This window comes from Parasteatoda tepidariorum, chromosome 7 (assembly GCF_982258835.1).
Source record: "Parasteatoda tepidariorum strain Cologne lab strain chromosome 7, Ptep-v5.0, whole genome shotgun sequence".
NCBI lineage: Eukaryota > Metazoa > Arthropoda > Arachnida > Araneae > Theridiidae > Parasteatoda > Parasteatoda tepidariorum.
This window is the reverse complement of record NC_141761.1, coordinates 106,337,567-106,351,781: the sequence shown is the minus strand read 5'-3', so window position 1 is coordinate 106,351,781 and position 14,215 is coordinate 106,337,567. Positions and strand designations below refer to the sequence as shown.

Below are 14,215 nucleotides of genomic sequence, written 5' to 3'. Positions count from 1 at the left end.
ATGGATAATCCGACACTGTTTTAACATTACATTTATGTATGACAACAATCTTATTATTAACAACAATCTTACTATAGTAATAATTCAACCTGCTATAGTGAATTATCATTACAATGAACCTTTTTCTTGTATTTTGCTACTATTATTTATTAAAATGCGTTTAAACAAATCAAACTTTGATATAGAAAATTTTTCCTCTCTATTTAGACAACTACAAAAGTGGATTGCTTCATACAAAGAGAAGGAATCTCTGAGTGATGTTGAAAAAGATAGCAAAATGGATAAACAATTCATAAAGCAACAGCGTTTGTTTTCACAATTAACGAAAGTATGTTGTTCTACCTATAATTTTTTAAACTATTTTAGATTTCCTTTAGTAGCTTTTAAACTTAATTTCATTTTATGTACAGTGCACAGAATTCATAAGGTATCACCTGTATAGCTTTTGTTCCAATGATCGAATTTTCCCAAACTGAGTGATCAACCCCAAATATGCTAATTAATTAGCTAAGGCCGGGATAGCCTGGTTGTTAGGGCACTGGGCCTGTGTCCAAGAGGTCGTGGGCTCCATCCCTGCCGACCAAAGACTCCCCATGTAGTAAAAATAGTGACTGATGCATGTTAAATCTGTCGAGTCACGAAGTCCTCCATGTTCCCTTAACAAATCATACCTCTGGGGTACCAATACAGGAGTTTCCTTGTCTTCTGGATTGATTCAAAGTTTCAAGGCTACGGAGTTGAACATTAGTAGTCGTAAAGCCTAAAATTGGGTCGACTGTTCGACGAGAGATATAAAATAAAATTAATTTGCTAGATGGTTCAGGGAGTAGAGCGTTCACCTTCCAATGAGGTGAACTGGGTTAGATTCTCGACGATAGTTGGTCATTAAGAATTCAGCACCCGAATATCCTCAGTGGTAGGCGATTAAAAGGTTAGAGTCCCCTTGTCAGCAGGCTAACCGTGGGAGTTTATCGTGATTTTCCTCTCCTTGTAACGCAAATGCCGGTTAGATCCATCAAAAGCTCCACGAATTTAGGCATATTTATCCCAATGCTTGGTTCATTAGTTCTCTTGTCTTCTGTATTGGGTTCGAAATTACAAGGCTATGCAGTTGATCATTAGTAGTCGTAAACCCCAAAAATTGGGTCAACTGTAAATTCATGGTTATAAAATTAATTAGCTAATTTATTTAAGTTAAAAAATCCGACATACTTTCTCTACATAGCTTCTTCTTTTTTCTTTTTTTTTTCAATGGAATTGATTTCTTGATTGACAGATTTGGGGTAGCCGCAATCTGGAAAATATGGTTCCAATGGCGAGAGAAGTTAGGAGAGAGGCTTAAAGTTTGGGTCCTCTAATGTTAATTTCACTCTAAACGTGTTTTGACTTGCCTCAAGCTTTAAGCTTATCGAAAAATTTTAGGCAAATTCACGCGTAAGAAGTAAAATTATTAACTCTTTGATGCTCATGGGACACCAGTGTCCCATATATAAATTTTTTTTTTCTGATGCTCTAATTACAAGCAAAAATATATTTTGGTGCTTTTTAATTATAAGAAACAGTCTAGTATAAAAATCTGCTAGATTTTCAAAATTATATTAGTACCAAGATATAAAATCCAAAAAAAAAGAAAAAAAGAGTAGTTTAATTTTTTTTTCCATTCATATTCTAAACTTTATTAATAACTGAAGAAATTTCAAAGATGAATAACTGTTCCTCTTAATTCTAAGTAAGTGCAAATTTGAAAAATTATTGTTTGTTTAATTATTAGTCAGGATTAGTAATTATTAGTATATTTAATTATTGTTTATTACTAAATAAATTATTATTGTTGAAAATTATTTATTATTTTCATTCATATTCAAAACTTTATCAATATTTGAAAAATTATTGCTGGGAAGATTTTACCTTTCATGAAGAAAAAGAAATTTCTTAACCATAAATTATTAAAAATATTATATTTTTCACTGTTTTACCTAAATTATTACAAAACAATGGAAAATATGTATAATAAAAATTCTGCATCAAAGAATTTAGAGAGCCAAACGTTTGACGATTCTCATAATGAATATGTTGGGACCATAATTTCCAGAATCTAGCTGCCCTTCAGTGGCGTAATGAGGGGTGGGCAAGGGGGGTCATCATGCCCCGGGCGTTACTCGCAAAGGGGCGCCAAATGGTCCGCAAAACAAAAAATTGTAGGATAATTTTTATAATAATTGATTTCTGGAAAATATATTTTAAATTTAGTGCCAGTGTAATATAATATATGCTAATTCGTAAATAAAAAGGAACACTAATAGTCTAAATAAAAGTGTAATAATATATTCATAATGGAAATGGCACGTCTTTTCTACTGGCAGGACTGACTCGACCTGTGTCTGTCTGCACTTCCTTATAGCATCTACGCTGTGTGGTTACATAAATTATCTCCTCCTTTCTTGATTTGTCTGATGAAATAATATGTCATAATGAATATTTGCTGTGTACAAAGTACAAACATTCTTTCTTTCAGAACACTAATTATTTTTATTTCTATAAACGCTATGTAGCTTACGCTTGTTATTTTAAAACGATAACAACAACACTCTTATGTACTTATATGTACAGTCACTGAAAAAAATATCCCGAAAATAACAACTGAAGGATCGTCTATTTTTTAATATAGATACTTCTCAGGCACAGAACAAATACAGCGTTTTGTCATTTCTAGGAAAGGACACAAACGCCGTATTTGTTGTGTGCCTGAGAATTATCTGTATTAAAAAATAAATAATTCTCTAATTGTTACTTTCCGGATACTTTTTTCTGTGGCTGTACGTATCCGTGCAACTTGCTACAGGTTGCGGGAGTCCGCAACAAATTCGAGAAATACTCTAAATATTAACGTTTAAGTTATTTTGTGTGTGTATTTTTCAGTTTTGCGCCCTTGCCATCGCGCTCTGCTTAGAATAAAAATGAAATGTTATGAAATATTAAATGTTATAAGTTTAATGTTAGCATAAATTATAGTGTATATTTCACTGTGTTCACCTTTCAAGTTCAAGGCATTCCTGGTAAGTAATAAAACAAATAATGAGACCTTGCTGAAAAACTAGCACTTCAAGATGGTACAAATGTAGGAAACCTATTATCTTTACTTAGACTTAGCTCAGTTTGATCCACTACTAGCAAATCATCTTAAACATGCCACAGAAATTCCAAAAACTGTCTCATATTTGTCAACACAGATTCAAAATGAATTCATTCATCTTCTGGCATCTACAGTTCGAAATCAACTAATAAATGATATCAAAAGAAATAAATATTATAGACTTTTGTTTGATTCAACTCCTGATATCTCTCATCGAGAACAAATGTCCCAAGTCGTTAGGTTTGTAGATGTTGATTTTAACAATAAAAAAGTTTCCATCCACTACTCTTCGACTGAGCCAACGAACTTCAGGGAAATAAGGGACATCAAAAATTTTTTCGTCCAAATCTTGTAAAAACTGCCTGAACTGTCGGTGATTTAGTCCTCTGCTCCTTATAAAATTTACATTTTTAATTATAGGTAGCATGACATGGTCCATTTTTAAATGCTTGGATGCCAATGATTCCTGATGAATTATACAGGGAAATCCCACAAAATTTTCTGATGTTTTCTGTTTTAATTTAGTTACAACGCCCGAATGATTGCCAGCCATGGCAGTAGCGCCATCCGTAGTTGTGCTGTTAAGTATATTCCAGTCGAAGATTCCGCTTGCTGCTAAGAAATGTCGTTACTGTCTACCTCTCTCGCTTGTCTAGGCACGCGCTGCCCTTGAAATTACTTGTAAATGTAGTGTGCACATTTTAAAACTTCCGTAGAGGAATCGAGAGAAGTCTAAAAGCTCTAAAAAACATGATTCTCCTTTCTGTGACATATCGCGATCGCGGGCCGTATATTTGACATGACTGTGCTAGAGAATATAGTAGAAGTATTTGAAAAATTAGCAGAGGACACTACCACTACAAGTGACACTAGCAGTGAAGCTACAATTCTGTTGCAAAATGTACTAACTTTTAGTTTCATAACTTCAGTTCATTTCTGGTATGAAATCTTAAGGAGGAATGATCGTGTGCAGCTAAGATTACAAGATCCTAGACTGAATTTTAGAGAAGCGTTCCATGATCTTGAATCATTAACGACTGAACTAGCCGAAATTCGAGACAAGCTCTGTGAAGAGGCAATCGAAAAAGCGAAGTTTCTTTGTGAAAAATGGGATAATGATACAACAATGCGTGTAAGAATACGACGCAAAATGCCCGAAGAATTGGCTCGAGATGTTGGTCTTTCAGCAGAAAGTGAAATTTCTCGCTTTAGGAAAAGCGTTCTTGATCGTCTCCAACAAGAAATATGTACACGATAAAGTGATCTTAATTTCAAATTTGGATTTCTACTAGACTTTGAAAATTTATTAAACGAGGATAATGTTGATAACGACCTTGAAAAAAATTGCAAACATTTGAGTGAATTTTATAATACAGATTTCAATGGAATATAACTCTTTATCGAAATATGTGACTGCAAAATGTTACTCCGCAGTAGAAAAGAAATTGAACCCAAAACTCCATTAGAATTTCTTACTTTTATAATCTAGTATGGAGAAGATGTTTTTCCAAACCTGAGAGTGGCACTTCAAATGCTCCTGACTATCACAGTATCAATTGTTAGCTGCAAACGTTCATTCAGCAAATTAAAATTAATTTTGACATACCTACGACCAACAATGGGACAAGATCGCCTAAGTGACCTAGCATTTTTAAGTGTGGAAGGAGAAAAATTTGAAATGATCACCTTTGATGATATTATTAATAAATTTGCTTCATCAAAAGTAAGGAAAATTTATACATAGTATTTAGTTTTATAAATGTATTATAATTATACTATTGTTAAAAATACGTATCTCCTTAGAGATAATAAATATTTACTTTTTATTGTTTTAAAACTGCGTGTTTTTAAAATATTTCTTTATAAATATATAAAATAAATAATAGGTATCTTTTGAACTAATTCTAGATGATTATATACATATTTATTGATTTGCAAGTATATTTTACGTATAATATTATATGGTTTTCGAGTAGGGGGGGGGGGCGCTAAAAAGGTATTGTGCCCCGGGCGCGAGTTAAGCTCACTACGCCACTGCTGCCCTTCCCCATATTTTTATGATGAAAAATTTTGTGGAAAGAAAGTGTGATTATTCAGAGAAATTACGTTTTTGTAACTTAATTAATAAATAGCAATAATTAAATATCATAGTTTAGTTGACCCTCTTGAAGCATTAAAATTAAAAAATCTAATCTATAATTAAAAAATTTACTTGTAAAGAACATTAGAACATAAGTTATTTTAGGTGATCTTTTTTTTTATTTTACACACTGCACTAAATTATTTACAATATATCTTATCAGAAAATAAAAATGAACAGATATTTAATTTATGTAATTCTGGTGTTTTCAAATGGAATCAAATTACTAAAGGTGATTTTTTTTTTTTTTTTTTGCTAAAATATAAAAAAGCAAAATGAAATGTAAGGAACACAAAACAAAGTGTTGTAAATTTTTTTTACATATTATACTGTAGTTTTCAGATATTATTTATCATTTTGAAAAATTTACTGATTTTTTTTTTCCTCTTTCATTTTGATGGCTATGAATACATGCATTCCAATAGATTTTTTCAATTTTATTGTTTCGTTTTAAAATTAAAAGTTTTCTGAAAGTTTCCATAAGTAATAGAAAAGTCTTGCAAGAATGATCCTACTTTTCTGTCACACTCTGTACAAACTGTATTAATACTAGAGGCATAAATATTTAAAATTATAAACACTGTCCCTAGAATTTTTTTATCTTTAAAAATGACTTGCAATCGAGACATTTTCGATTTGTATAGTCATCCATTAAGCCAACTTCATTTAGGGTTCCATTGTTCAACTTTCCTAAAAAATTGAATTGCTAAACGATTTAAAAACCAACTTGACCAACTTGAAAGGTATAACTCGTAACTACCCCCTGGGTAAACATCTACATGTTTTTTTTTTCTTTTTTAAAAAACTTGCAAGTTTTAAATCTATTTGACACCTTGACGACAGATCAGGATATGGAAACATCCCCTTATATATATTTTTTTAAAATAAAGAGTTTAAGAATATTTTTTGAGTGCTTGAAAAGTGCTTATTTTTTGTTCAAAAATTTGGCTGCGCTAGAGGAATGAGCTTGTAGTTTAGATATAGAACCAGAACTGATTTTTCTAAAGATTGTTAGCAAATGTAAAGACATTTCATTGTTACAAGAATTGACTGTAACTCGCTATCAAAATAAGGTATGGAATTTCCAACCGGAAGGTGAAGACAAAACTAGTTCATAGAACCATATTTTTTGGATTATGGCTACCTCCATATTTTTTATGCTCAAGAATCTAAATTTTTCTAAAAAGAAAATTATGTTTATTCATGAAGAGTAGATTTTTGTGCCTGCATTTGTAACTTTAATTATTGTCTGCCCATATTAACTAGCATAATTAAGGTCAGCCTGAATCCTTCGAAGATCGAATTTTTTACTGTGCATAAGCTGCAAATATTATTATTTTTCTTCTTCTCTTTTCATAAATCTTTATTATATTTTTTTCTCTACATTTTTAACTTTTTATGTATGTGCTTACCTGCCAAGTCTCCTGGTTTTTAACTAAAACTCCTGTTTTTTACAACATTCTCCTGTTTACCCGTATATTCTCAAATTTCTCTGTATTTGTTGAAGAAATTTGAAGGAAGAAAAAAAAATTGGCGATAAAATATCTGTGAATGGCTAAAATACTTCTCTTATTCCTCAACAGATGGTGCTCTTGCCAGTACTGCAGTGTGTTGAGTATTTATAGTTTAAGTAATTATAAATAATGGTTTAAAAAATCTTCTTTTGATTAAGATTTATTTACATTTTATTTCGCTAAATCTAAGTGTTTTTATTATTTTCAATTTTGACTTGCATGATTATGCACGATGTATCAAAACTTCACTCGTAACCCAAAAAATGTCGCTAATAAAATCTCTGTTATTTTATTTCTCCAATGTTGGCAGGTATGTATTGTGTATGTGTATTGTATATCACCTATGATATTAAAACAACTGTTTCTATATCTTATCAGCATTAGTGTATTGATTTTTAGTAGCCAAATATTTTGCCAGTTAATATAAAATCACACTTTTTTTTCTTCTACGTAATAGAAAGATCTTGCAACATATATTAAAGGTGATGCTTTTTCTGACAAGGGAAATCGTTCGGATTCATCAAATTATTCACCACCTCCTAGAATGCTACGGCAAAAAAACTTAAAACATAGCGAGAAGAAAAAAGTGTCAGGCTCTAATCATCCTATGGTTAGTAAGCAATAAAATTTTAACAAATTTGTATGTTATTTGAATGCTAATGTCGTGTTTTTATGTCATTTTTTAAAATTTTAACAACCCAATTATCAGAATTTTTTTTGAATATCTTTTATGCATTTTCTGTATAAAATTGCTTCTTCAAATTCTTCTCTAATTTGCCATATTTTAAATAAATTTTTTCTTTCCTAATTTTGACAAATTTTTTATTTAATTTCCTTGTATAAGTTATAATTACAAAGAAAAAAAAATTATTGTGACTAACTTTTATATCTTTGGGAACATGCATAACTGATACTTACAAAACTCTCTGGACATACATACTTTGCAAATTAATAAGGAAATACTTGCATAGAAGTTTCACAATGATTGAAATATGCTATAAGCTGTATAGAAAAGACTTTTTTGTTGGCAGGTAATTCTCTGCAAATAGCCTGAAATAATGAAAATGGAGTATTTTTCTAAAGAAAAATGAATAAGTTATTTGTTCAATATATAGCATGGTGCGTAGCGTTTTTAGCAAGTGCTTAAAGGGGCTTATTTTCATTTTTTAAAAGCCCTTAAAGGTGCTTTTTTCATTGGATGTTTTTAAAAAGTGCTTAATTTTCCCTTTTCGAAAACGAGGTTTTAATTCTTTATCATGTCGATTTTCGCCATATGTTATGCAAAAGCATGCTTTTCCCATTGTTCTATTCAACGTTTTTACAATTCATTCAACCATAATCCTTTTTGGCGTACCATCGGTCCATGGCATATGAAAGCACTAATCATTTTACATGTTTTACATTATTTTGTCGTGATCAGGCTTCATTTTCTACCCTTTGAAATCAAGCCGAAAAATCTTTCAATCTTTTTATGGTGGCTGATATAATGAAGAAAAAAAAGTTCTTTTTCAGAAACTAGTTATTTTATCACGATCATGTAAAGTCTTTGAAAATTATTTTGCATTCTTTAATGTATATAGTGCTTAAATTTTTTTTTTGAGTGCTTAAAGGGTGCTTATTTTTTGTTGAAAGATTTAGCTACTCACCCTGACTCTTTAAGAGATCTTTATTACATCATGTTGATTGTATAATTATGTTGTTGGTTGATTATTGTTGTGAAACGTGTTGTTGATTGATTATTATAACATATTTCCAGCAGCAAGCATGATTAGCAATTTGTCCTGAGGAAACCTATTTCTCTTCCAGGACTGTCATGCTGAAATATGCTTAGCATGCTTTTTAACATTTAAAAACTAATTTATTATCTTATTTCATCCTTTTCTCAATCTTTTTATACCATAACCTTTAATTGTGTGCAGAATGAAATATTTTTTTGTCAGAGATTCCTTCTGCGTAACACGTTAGCATAAACTCAAAAACTGAACTAAATGTTTTGATTTTATTAAATTTCGTTATTATTTCTCACACTTTCATGTCCGCCAACTGATAGAATGTGTAAGGATAAGAAAATGGCAATAACTTAAAGCAATTAATAGCCAATACATAAATTCCTTAATTTTCCTTTGATTTTTAGTTCGCTTAAAATGTTCTCAAGATATAGCGAAATATGCAGAAAGTAAAATTAATATGAAGGGATCCAAACTTTGACCACTCTCCTGACCAAACTATTGGGACCATATTTCCAAGATCGCGACTACCCCCTGTATTTTGTGGGTCAGAATTCCGAAAAACTTGAAGAAGGAGTATGTTTATTCAGAGAAAGTACGTTTTTGTGTCTGATTTCGTAGCTTAAAATATCATCTGCACTTATTAATTAGCATATTTCAGGTCATCCCTTTGATCCATTAAGATTGAGTTTTAAAACGTGAAGATCCAATCATTAGATCAAATATTATTCAGGATCATCTTGTTTTGGTGTACTGTACATCTGGTTACCATTATATATTTTTTTTACAATTTCCTTCATTATATCACATATTCATTATTATTTTTCTTATTCTGACTACTGCCTAATTTAAGAAAAGTTGAAAGAAGATTGTGGTTGTGGGTTATATTCGCCATTGACAATAGTCACATTCTTTTTTTCTTTTTTTAATAAATAAAGTAAAAAACTACAATTTTGGTATTTTTTTTATTTTTTTTGTTTTTTAAAATACTTATAGTAATTAGTTTTATTAAAATGTATAATTTTGCAGGGGAAAAATGCTGTTTCCAAAAATGAGTTGAAGTTTGAAGGTATATAATCTGTATTGCAACAAACATTTATTGTTATTATTTATTTTCTTACACTTCTTTTTCTCAACTAAACTATTGGCTATTTTTAAGGTTTTAAAGAAAGCAAAGAAGGGCAAGAAAATATTTTTAGGCCATCCATTACATGGAAAAATTTTTACTTGGATTCTGAAGCAATTGTCGCCACTTTTAACATTTCCATGAGGTACATTCATATTAATATCCTTTTTATTCCCAAAAACCTTTTATCAGGGTAGCCAAACCATAGGGAAAAGTATGAAAAATGCAGGGAATTTTAAAATCACCTAAAATAACAGGAAAAATCCAGGAAAATTTGAATTTTTCTCACAAACTAGGAAAATGAAATTTTGTTTCTTATTTTCGTCTTTAAAATAATGGTGACCACTCAAAGTGCAATCTATTTAATATTTAGAGATGATATTTCAGCTATATTAAATTAGTTTATTTTCCACATTATTTGTTTTATATATATTCAGCTGTTCCTTTTTTCGTTAAGTTTTTTCAACAATTATAACTAGTATAGTTAGCCTTAGCCTAATATATCTCAGACAAGAGTGCTGTGATTGTGTGTTTCCTCTTAATATATTGTGTATAATACGTACAGGGAAAGCACAGGGAATTTTTTCCCCCCAGACTTAAGTGGCAACCCTGTTTTATAGATAATACAGTAGAACCTCGATTGTTTGTTTCTCAAGGGATCATTCTTGACAAATGATAGATAGGGGAAAGGGACAAATGCAGGTTAACACAAAATACTAAATAGTGACTTGAAAATGTATCAAAAGTAATAAAGAAGTAATAAAATTGCGTTAAGTATGAGGAATTTATTTTAATAAAAATTGTTATAGATGCCAACGATGCAAAAGTAAAATGAATAAACACATTATTAGTTTGAACACACACTTATAGCAAACTATATTTGTGACTTGATTTTTCTTCTCTTGATTTTCACATTTTCATGCATTTCTCCGAAACTGAAACAAATCCTAATTTTCTACTTCATCATTAGCATCAAAAGTTCTAAAACTGAAATATTTAAAAAAAAAAAATTTTTTTTTAATGTGGGTCAAATTTTTGAACAATATACACCAGAATTTTCTAGTTTCAAAAACATCTGATTCAGGTATTATTAACATTATAAGAATAAGATTTGTGACAGGCCTATTAAAACAAGACGATCCACACAAGAAAATGAAAGATAGTGGATGATGGATCGAGGTTCGACTGTATTCTATAAATTATACTAGTAGTTTTTTAATGTTTTATTTTTTCCATGTATTTACATTGTAAAACTTCTAATGAGTCTTTTGATATTAATTTATAGCTTAAAATATCTATTTCAAAGCCACCCCTTTATTTTTACGCTTTATTATCCAATTTCCTGCAGAAGAATATCTTTTTAAATGTTAGCATTTCTTGGAAATGCTTTTTTTTTCCAAGCAGAATACTACTATAATGAGAATCCATAGCTGCCAACTCTACTGGATTTTCCAGTAGACTACTGGATTTTTTCAGTTTCTCCTTATCTACTGGTTAAAATTTTGAGTTTATTTTTTTTAGAATCCCCCTCTTAAATAAAAAAATCTTTTTATTGTCTTTGATGAATTTAATGCCTATTACCATTCAAAATTATGAGGAAACATAATACGTAACTTTTCCAAGTCCATTTAACGTTAATCATGACTGGAAAATGTAGCAGTTTTTCTTGTTTGATGACTATAAAAATATCTAAAATTCCCCATGTCTAAAATATTTAGTGCATTTTCTAACAATTATCATGAAATTTATTTTATTTCGTAAAATCTACTGGATGTTTTCCTATTGATGTTGGCAGCTATAATTAAAAGATGTGATTTTTTATCTGCAGGGGTCTGTCCAGACAGTTTGTAAAAGGTCCGTTTTTGTAAAATTGTGAAACAATTACTCGTAATTTGTGAATATAAAATAAACATTAAGTCAAATTCTTTCAACCAGGGTCCTGCTTTTGTGAATTTGTGCAAATAGGGTCCTGTTATTGCAAAAAACTTTTTCCAAGGAATTTTTAAATTGCAAAGACATAAAAGATTATGCTCAACACTGTAAAATTATAATTAAAAAAAATTACATTTTAAATAAACAGCAATTGCTGCTACTAAATTAGAGATGCAACATACAAATATTTGGTATTTAGCCTATACTGCTGAATGCAGAATATTCATTTTTCGGACAAATAAAGGACAAAACTTAGTTTGTTTACATCAGTCTTTCTTTCCCCCCTTCCTTGGAAGGGTTTATTCGATTAACAAAACAATAATGAAGATAAACAAATTTGTGAAGGGTCCAATTAAAAGATAAATTATTTTGTGAAGGGTTAAGTTAAAATATTTTGTGAAGAGTCAGTTTTTATGAAAAGATATTTTGTGAAGGGTTCTTTAACTGACCGAAATTTCTTCTAAACAGACCCCTTATCTGACAGTATGACATAATTAAGAGGTCTCTTAAATTAAACATACATGCGCAAGGATAGATTCTCTCTCATCCATTGACAGTTTTCTGTGTTGCAGCCTGATGTAGGTCATTAAATAATAAATGTAAGATGTGAAATTATTTTTCTTCTATTTAGGATTTATTTAAGCTGATTGTGTTATAACACTGCATTGCAATAACTATATACTCTTATTATTTTTTATGGTGTGTAGCGTTTTTTAAAAGTACTTAAAGGTGCTTATTTTCAATGTTTGTTTTTAAAAGCCTTTAAAGGTGATTTTTTCATTAGGTGATTTTAAAAAAGTGCTTAATGTTCCCTTTTCCAAAATGAGAGCCATTTCTTTTACCATGTCGATTTTCGCCACATATTACGCAAAAGCGTGCTTTTCACATTGTTCATTGTTTTCGCAATTCATTCAACCACAATTTATTTCGGTGTACCATCGGTCCATACCGTATGAAAGCGTCAATCATTTTACATGCTTGATAAAATACTTACGAGTCCTGAAGTACTTGCAAGTCCGCATGTGCGTCTACTGAGCTGGGTTCAGTGAGATTATTGCACTCTCATGTGCAACTGCTGCACTTTGCAAGATATTCTCAATTTCAGGCTTCATTTTCCACTCTCTGATATCAAACTCAAAAATCTCTCGATCATTTTATAATGACTAATGTGATCAAGAAAAGAGTGCTTTGTCAGAAACTAGTTAATTTATCATGATCATATAAAGTCTTTGTAAATTATTATGCATTTTGTTGAAGCATATAGTGCTTAAAAATATTTTTTGAGTGCTTAAAAAGTACTTAAAAGCTACTTATTTTTTGTTGAAAAATTTGGCTATGCACCCTGTTTTTTTAATAAGGAATACAAATTGAAAGCACGCAAGATATTCTTAAGTTAGATGTAATTTCATCAGCAATTTTGGTGTGAATCTTTCTACATTTTAAAAAAAAATGGGGCTTGGCAATTATGATATCAACAATAATCATTTAATTCAAAATGTGTAATGCATTCTTAATTGCTTGGTAGGAAAAGTCACCCCATCTGGCGTTTTTGTTTTCCAGACTAACCTTCCTCCCAGATTGTTAGGAACCTACTATTACTACTAGTATTATTGATTACTGGCTGTTGATCTGGCTAGAAAAAGTGCATACTTTTATGATTGAATTCTCTTTATGAACAGTAATCCATTTTGTGGTCATTTTTGATGACCAAAGTGAAATGGTATTACAACTTTACGTTATTGTGTATATGAATACACATTTTACGCTCACTAAAATAAATTAATTTTAAGATTAAATTCAAATAAAAAAAGCAACTTTGCACAAAACAAAATTTATGTTTTAATTTCATTTAGAGTTTAGTAAAATATTCTTTAAGAACCTTTTTGTTTTATTCTATAGTCTGAAACCTCTGAAACTTTTTGAAAGAATTTTTCCTAACTTTTATTTTCCTCAAATTTTAACATTTTTCAAGTGTATCCTTTTTATTTGCCTTTAAAAAAAAAACAATTTAAAATAAAGAGCTTTTTAGTGTCATACATACGCATTGCTTATACTCCTCTTCACCCATTGTTAATAAAAATAAGCAAATCACAACCTCTCTTTAGTTGCTAAGTTAATATTTAAAAAGCCCCTAAGATCTAGAAGAAGAAAGTTTAGTCCAGAAAGGAAAAATTAGATTTTTTGAATCATTTTAGTATTATAAAAATTTTAAATGCCATCTAAACAAACAATAGTAAAATTCTTTTATTTACACTTCAATATATTTATGTATTTTTCTTAATTATTATTATTTTTTTTTTACTTTCAGAAAAGCATCACAGAAGAAGTTGTAAAGAAGCTTTTATATTTGTTATGAGGTTATTCAGTTGTAGTATGTATTTTGTATAAGATATTAAAAATATACTTATCCTTTAAATAAAGAAAACATGCTTATAAAGTTGTCGTGATTATACTTTCTGACAATTTATAGAACTAGGTATGTTAAATGATATTGCTTTACAATTTACACTGGGGTTAAAGCCTTTTGTATTTGAAATTATTACTTACTTTGCCAAACATAATTTTTTAAGACTTGTTAATCCTTTAATAGCTATCTTTTTTCCAATTAAGGAAAACTCTTTGTATTTTGTAGGGAATTTAATT

At 29.9% G+C, this 14,215-nt stretch overlaps 1 protein-coding gene across 4 annotated transcripts in view; it reads left to right on the top strand.

The window, feature by feature from the left end:
* The window catches only part of DCP2 (decapping mRNA 2), a 34,640-nt gene extending 20,631 nt beyond the window's left edge, over positions 1 to 14,009 (top strand). For 3 of the 4 annotated variants that reach the window (XM_087168442.1, XM_087168443.1, XM_087168441.1), the window contains 5 exons: positions 208 to 328; positions 7,245 to 7,397; positions 9,544 to 9,583; positions 9,674 to 9,785; positions 13,881 to 14,009. In XM_087168442.1, the coding sequence (XP_087024568.1) occupies positions 208 to 328; positions 7,245 to 7,397; positions 9,544 to 9,583; positions 9,674 to 9,785; positions 13,881 to 13,905 (451 nt within the window). In that variant the 3' untranslated portion in view covers positions 13,906 to 14,009. The remainder of the gene's footprint in view (positions 1 to 207; positions 329 to 7,244; positions 7,398 to 9,543; positions 9,584 to 9,673; positions 9,786 to 13,880) is intronic. The other variant, XM_087168444.1, reaches the window with a different exon arrangement.
* Positions 14,010 to 14,215: the final 206 nt, after the last annotated feature.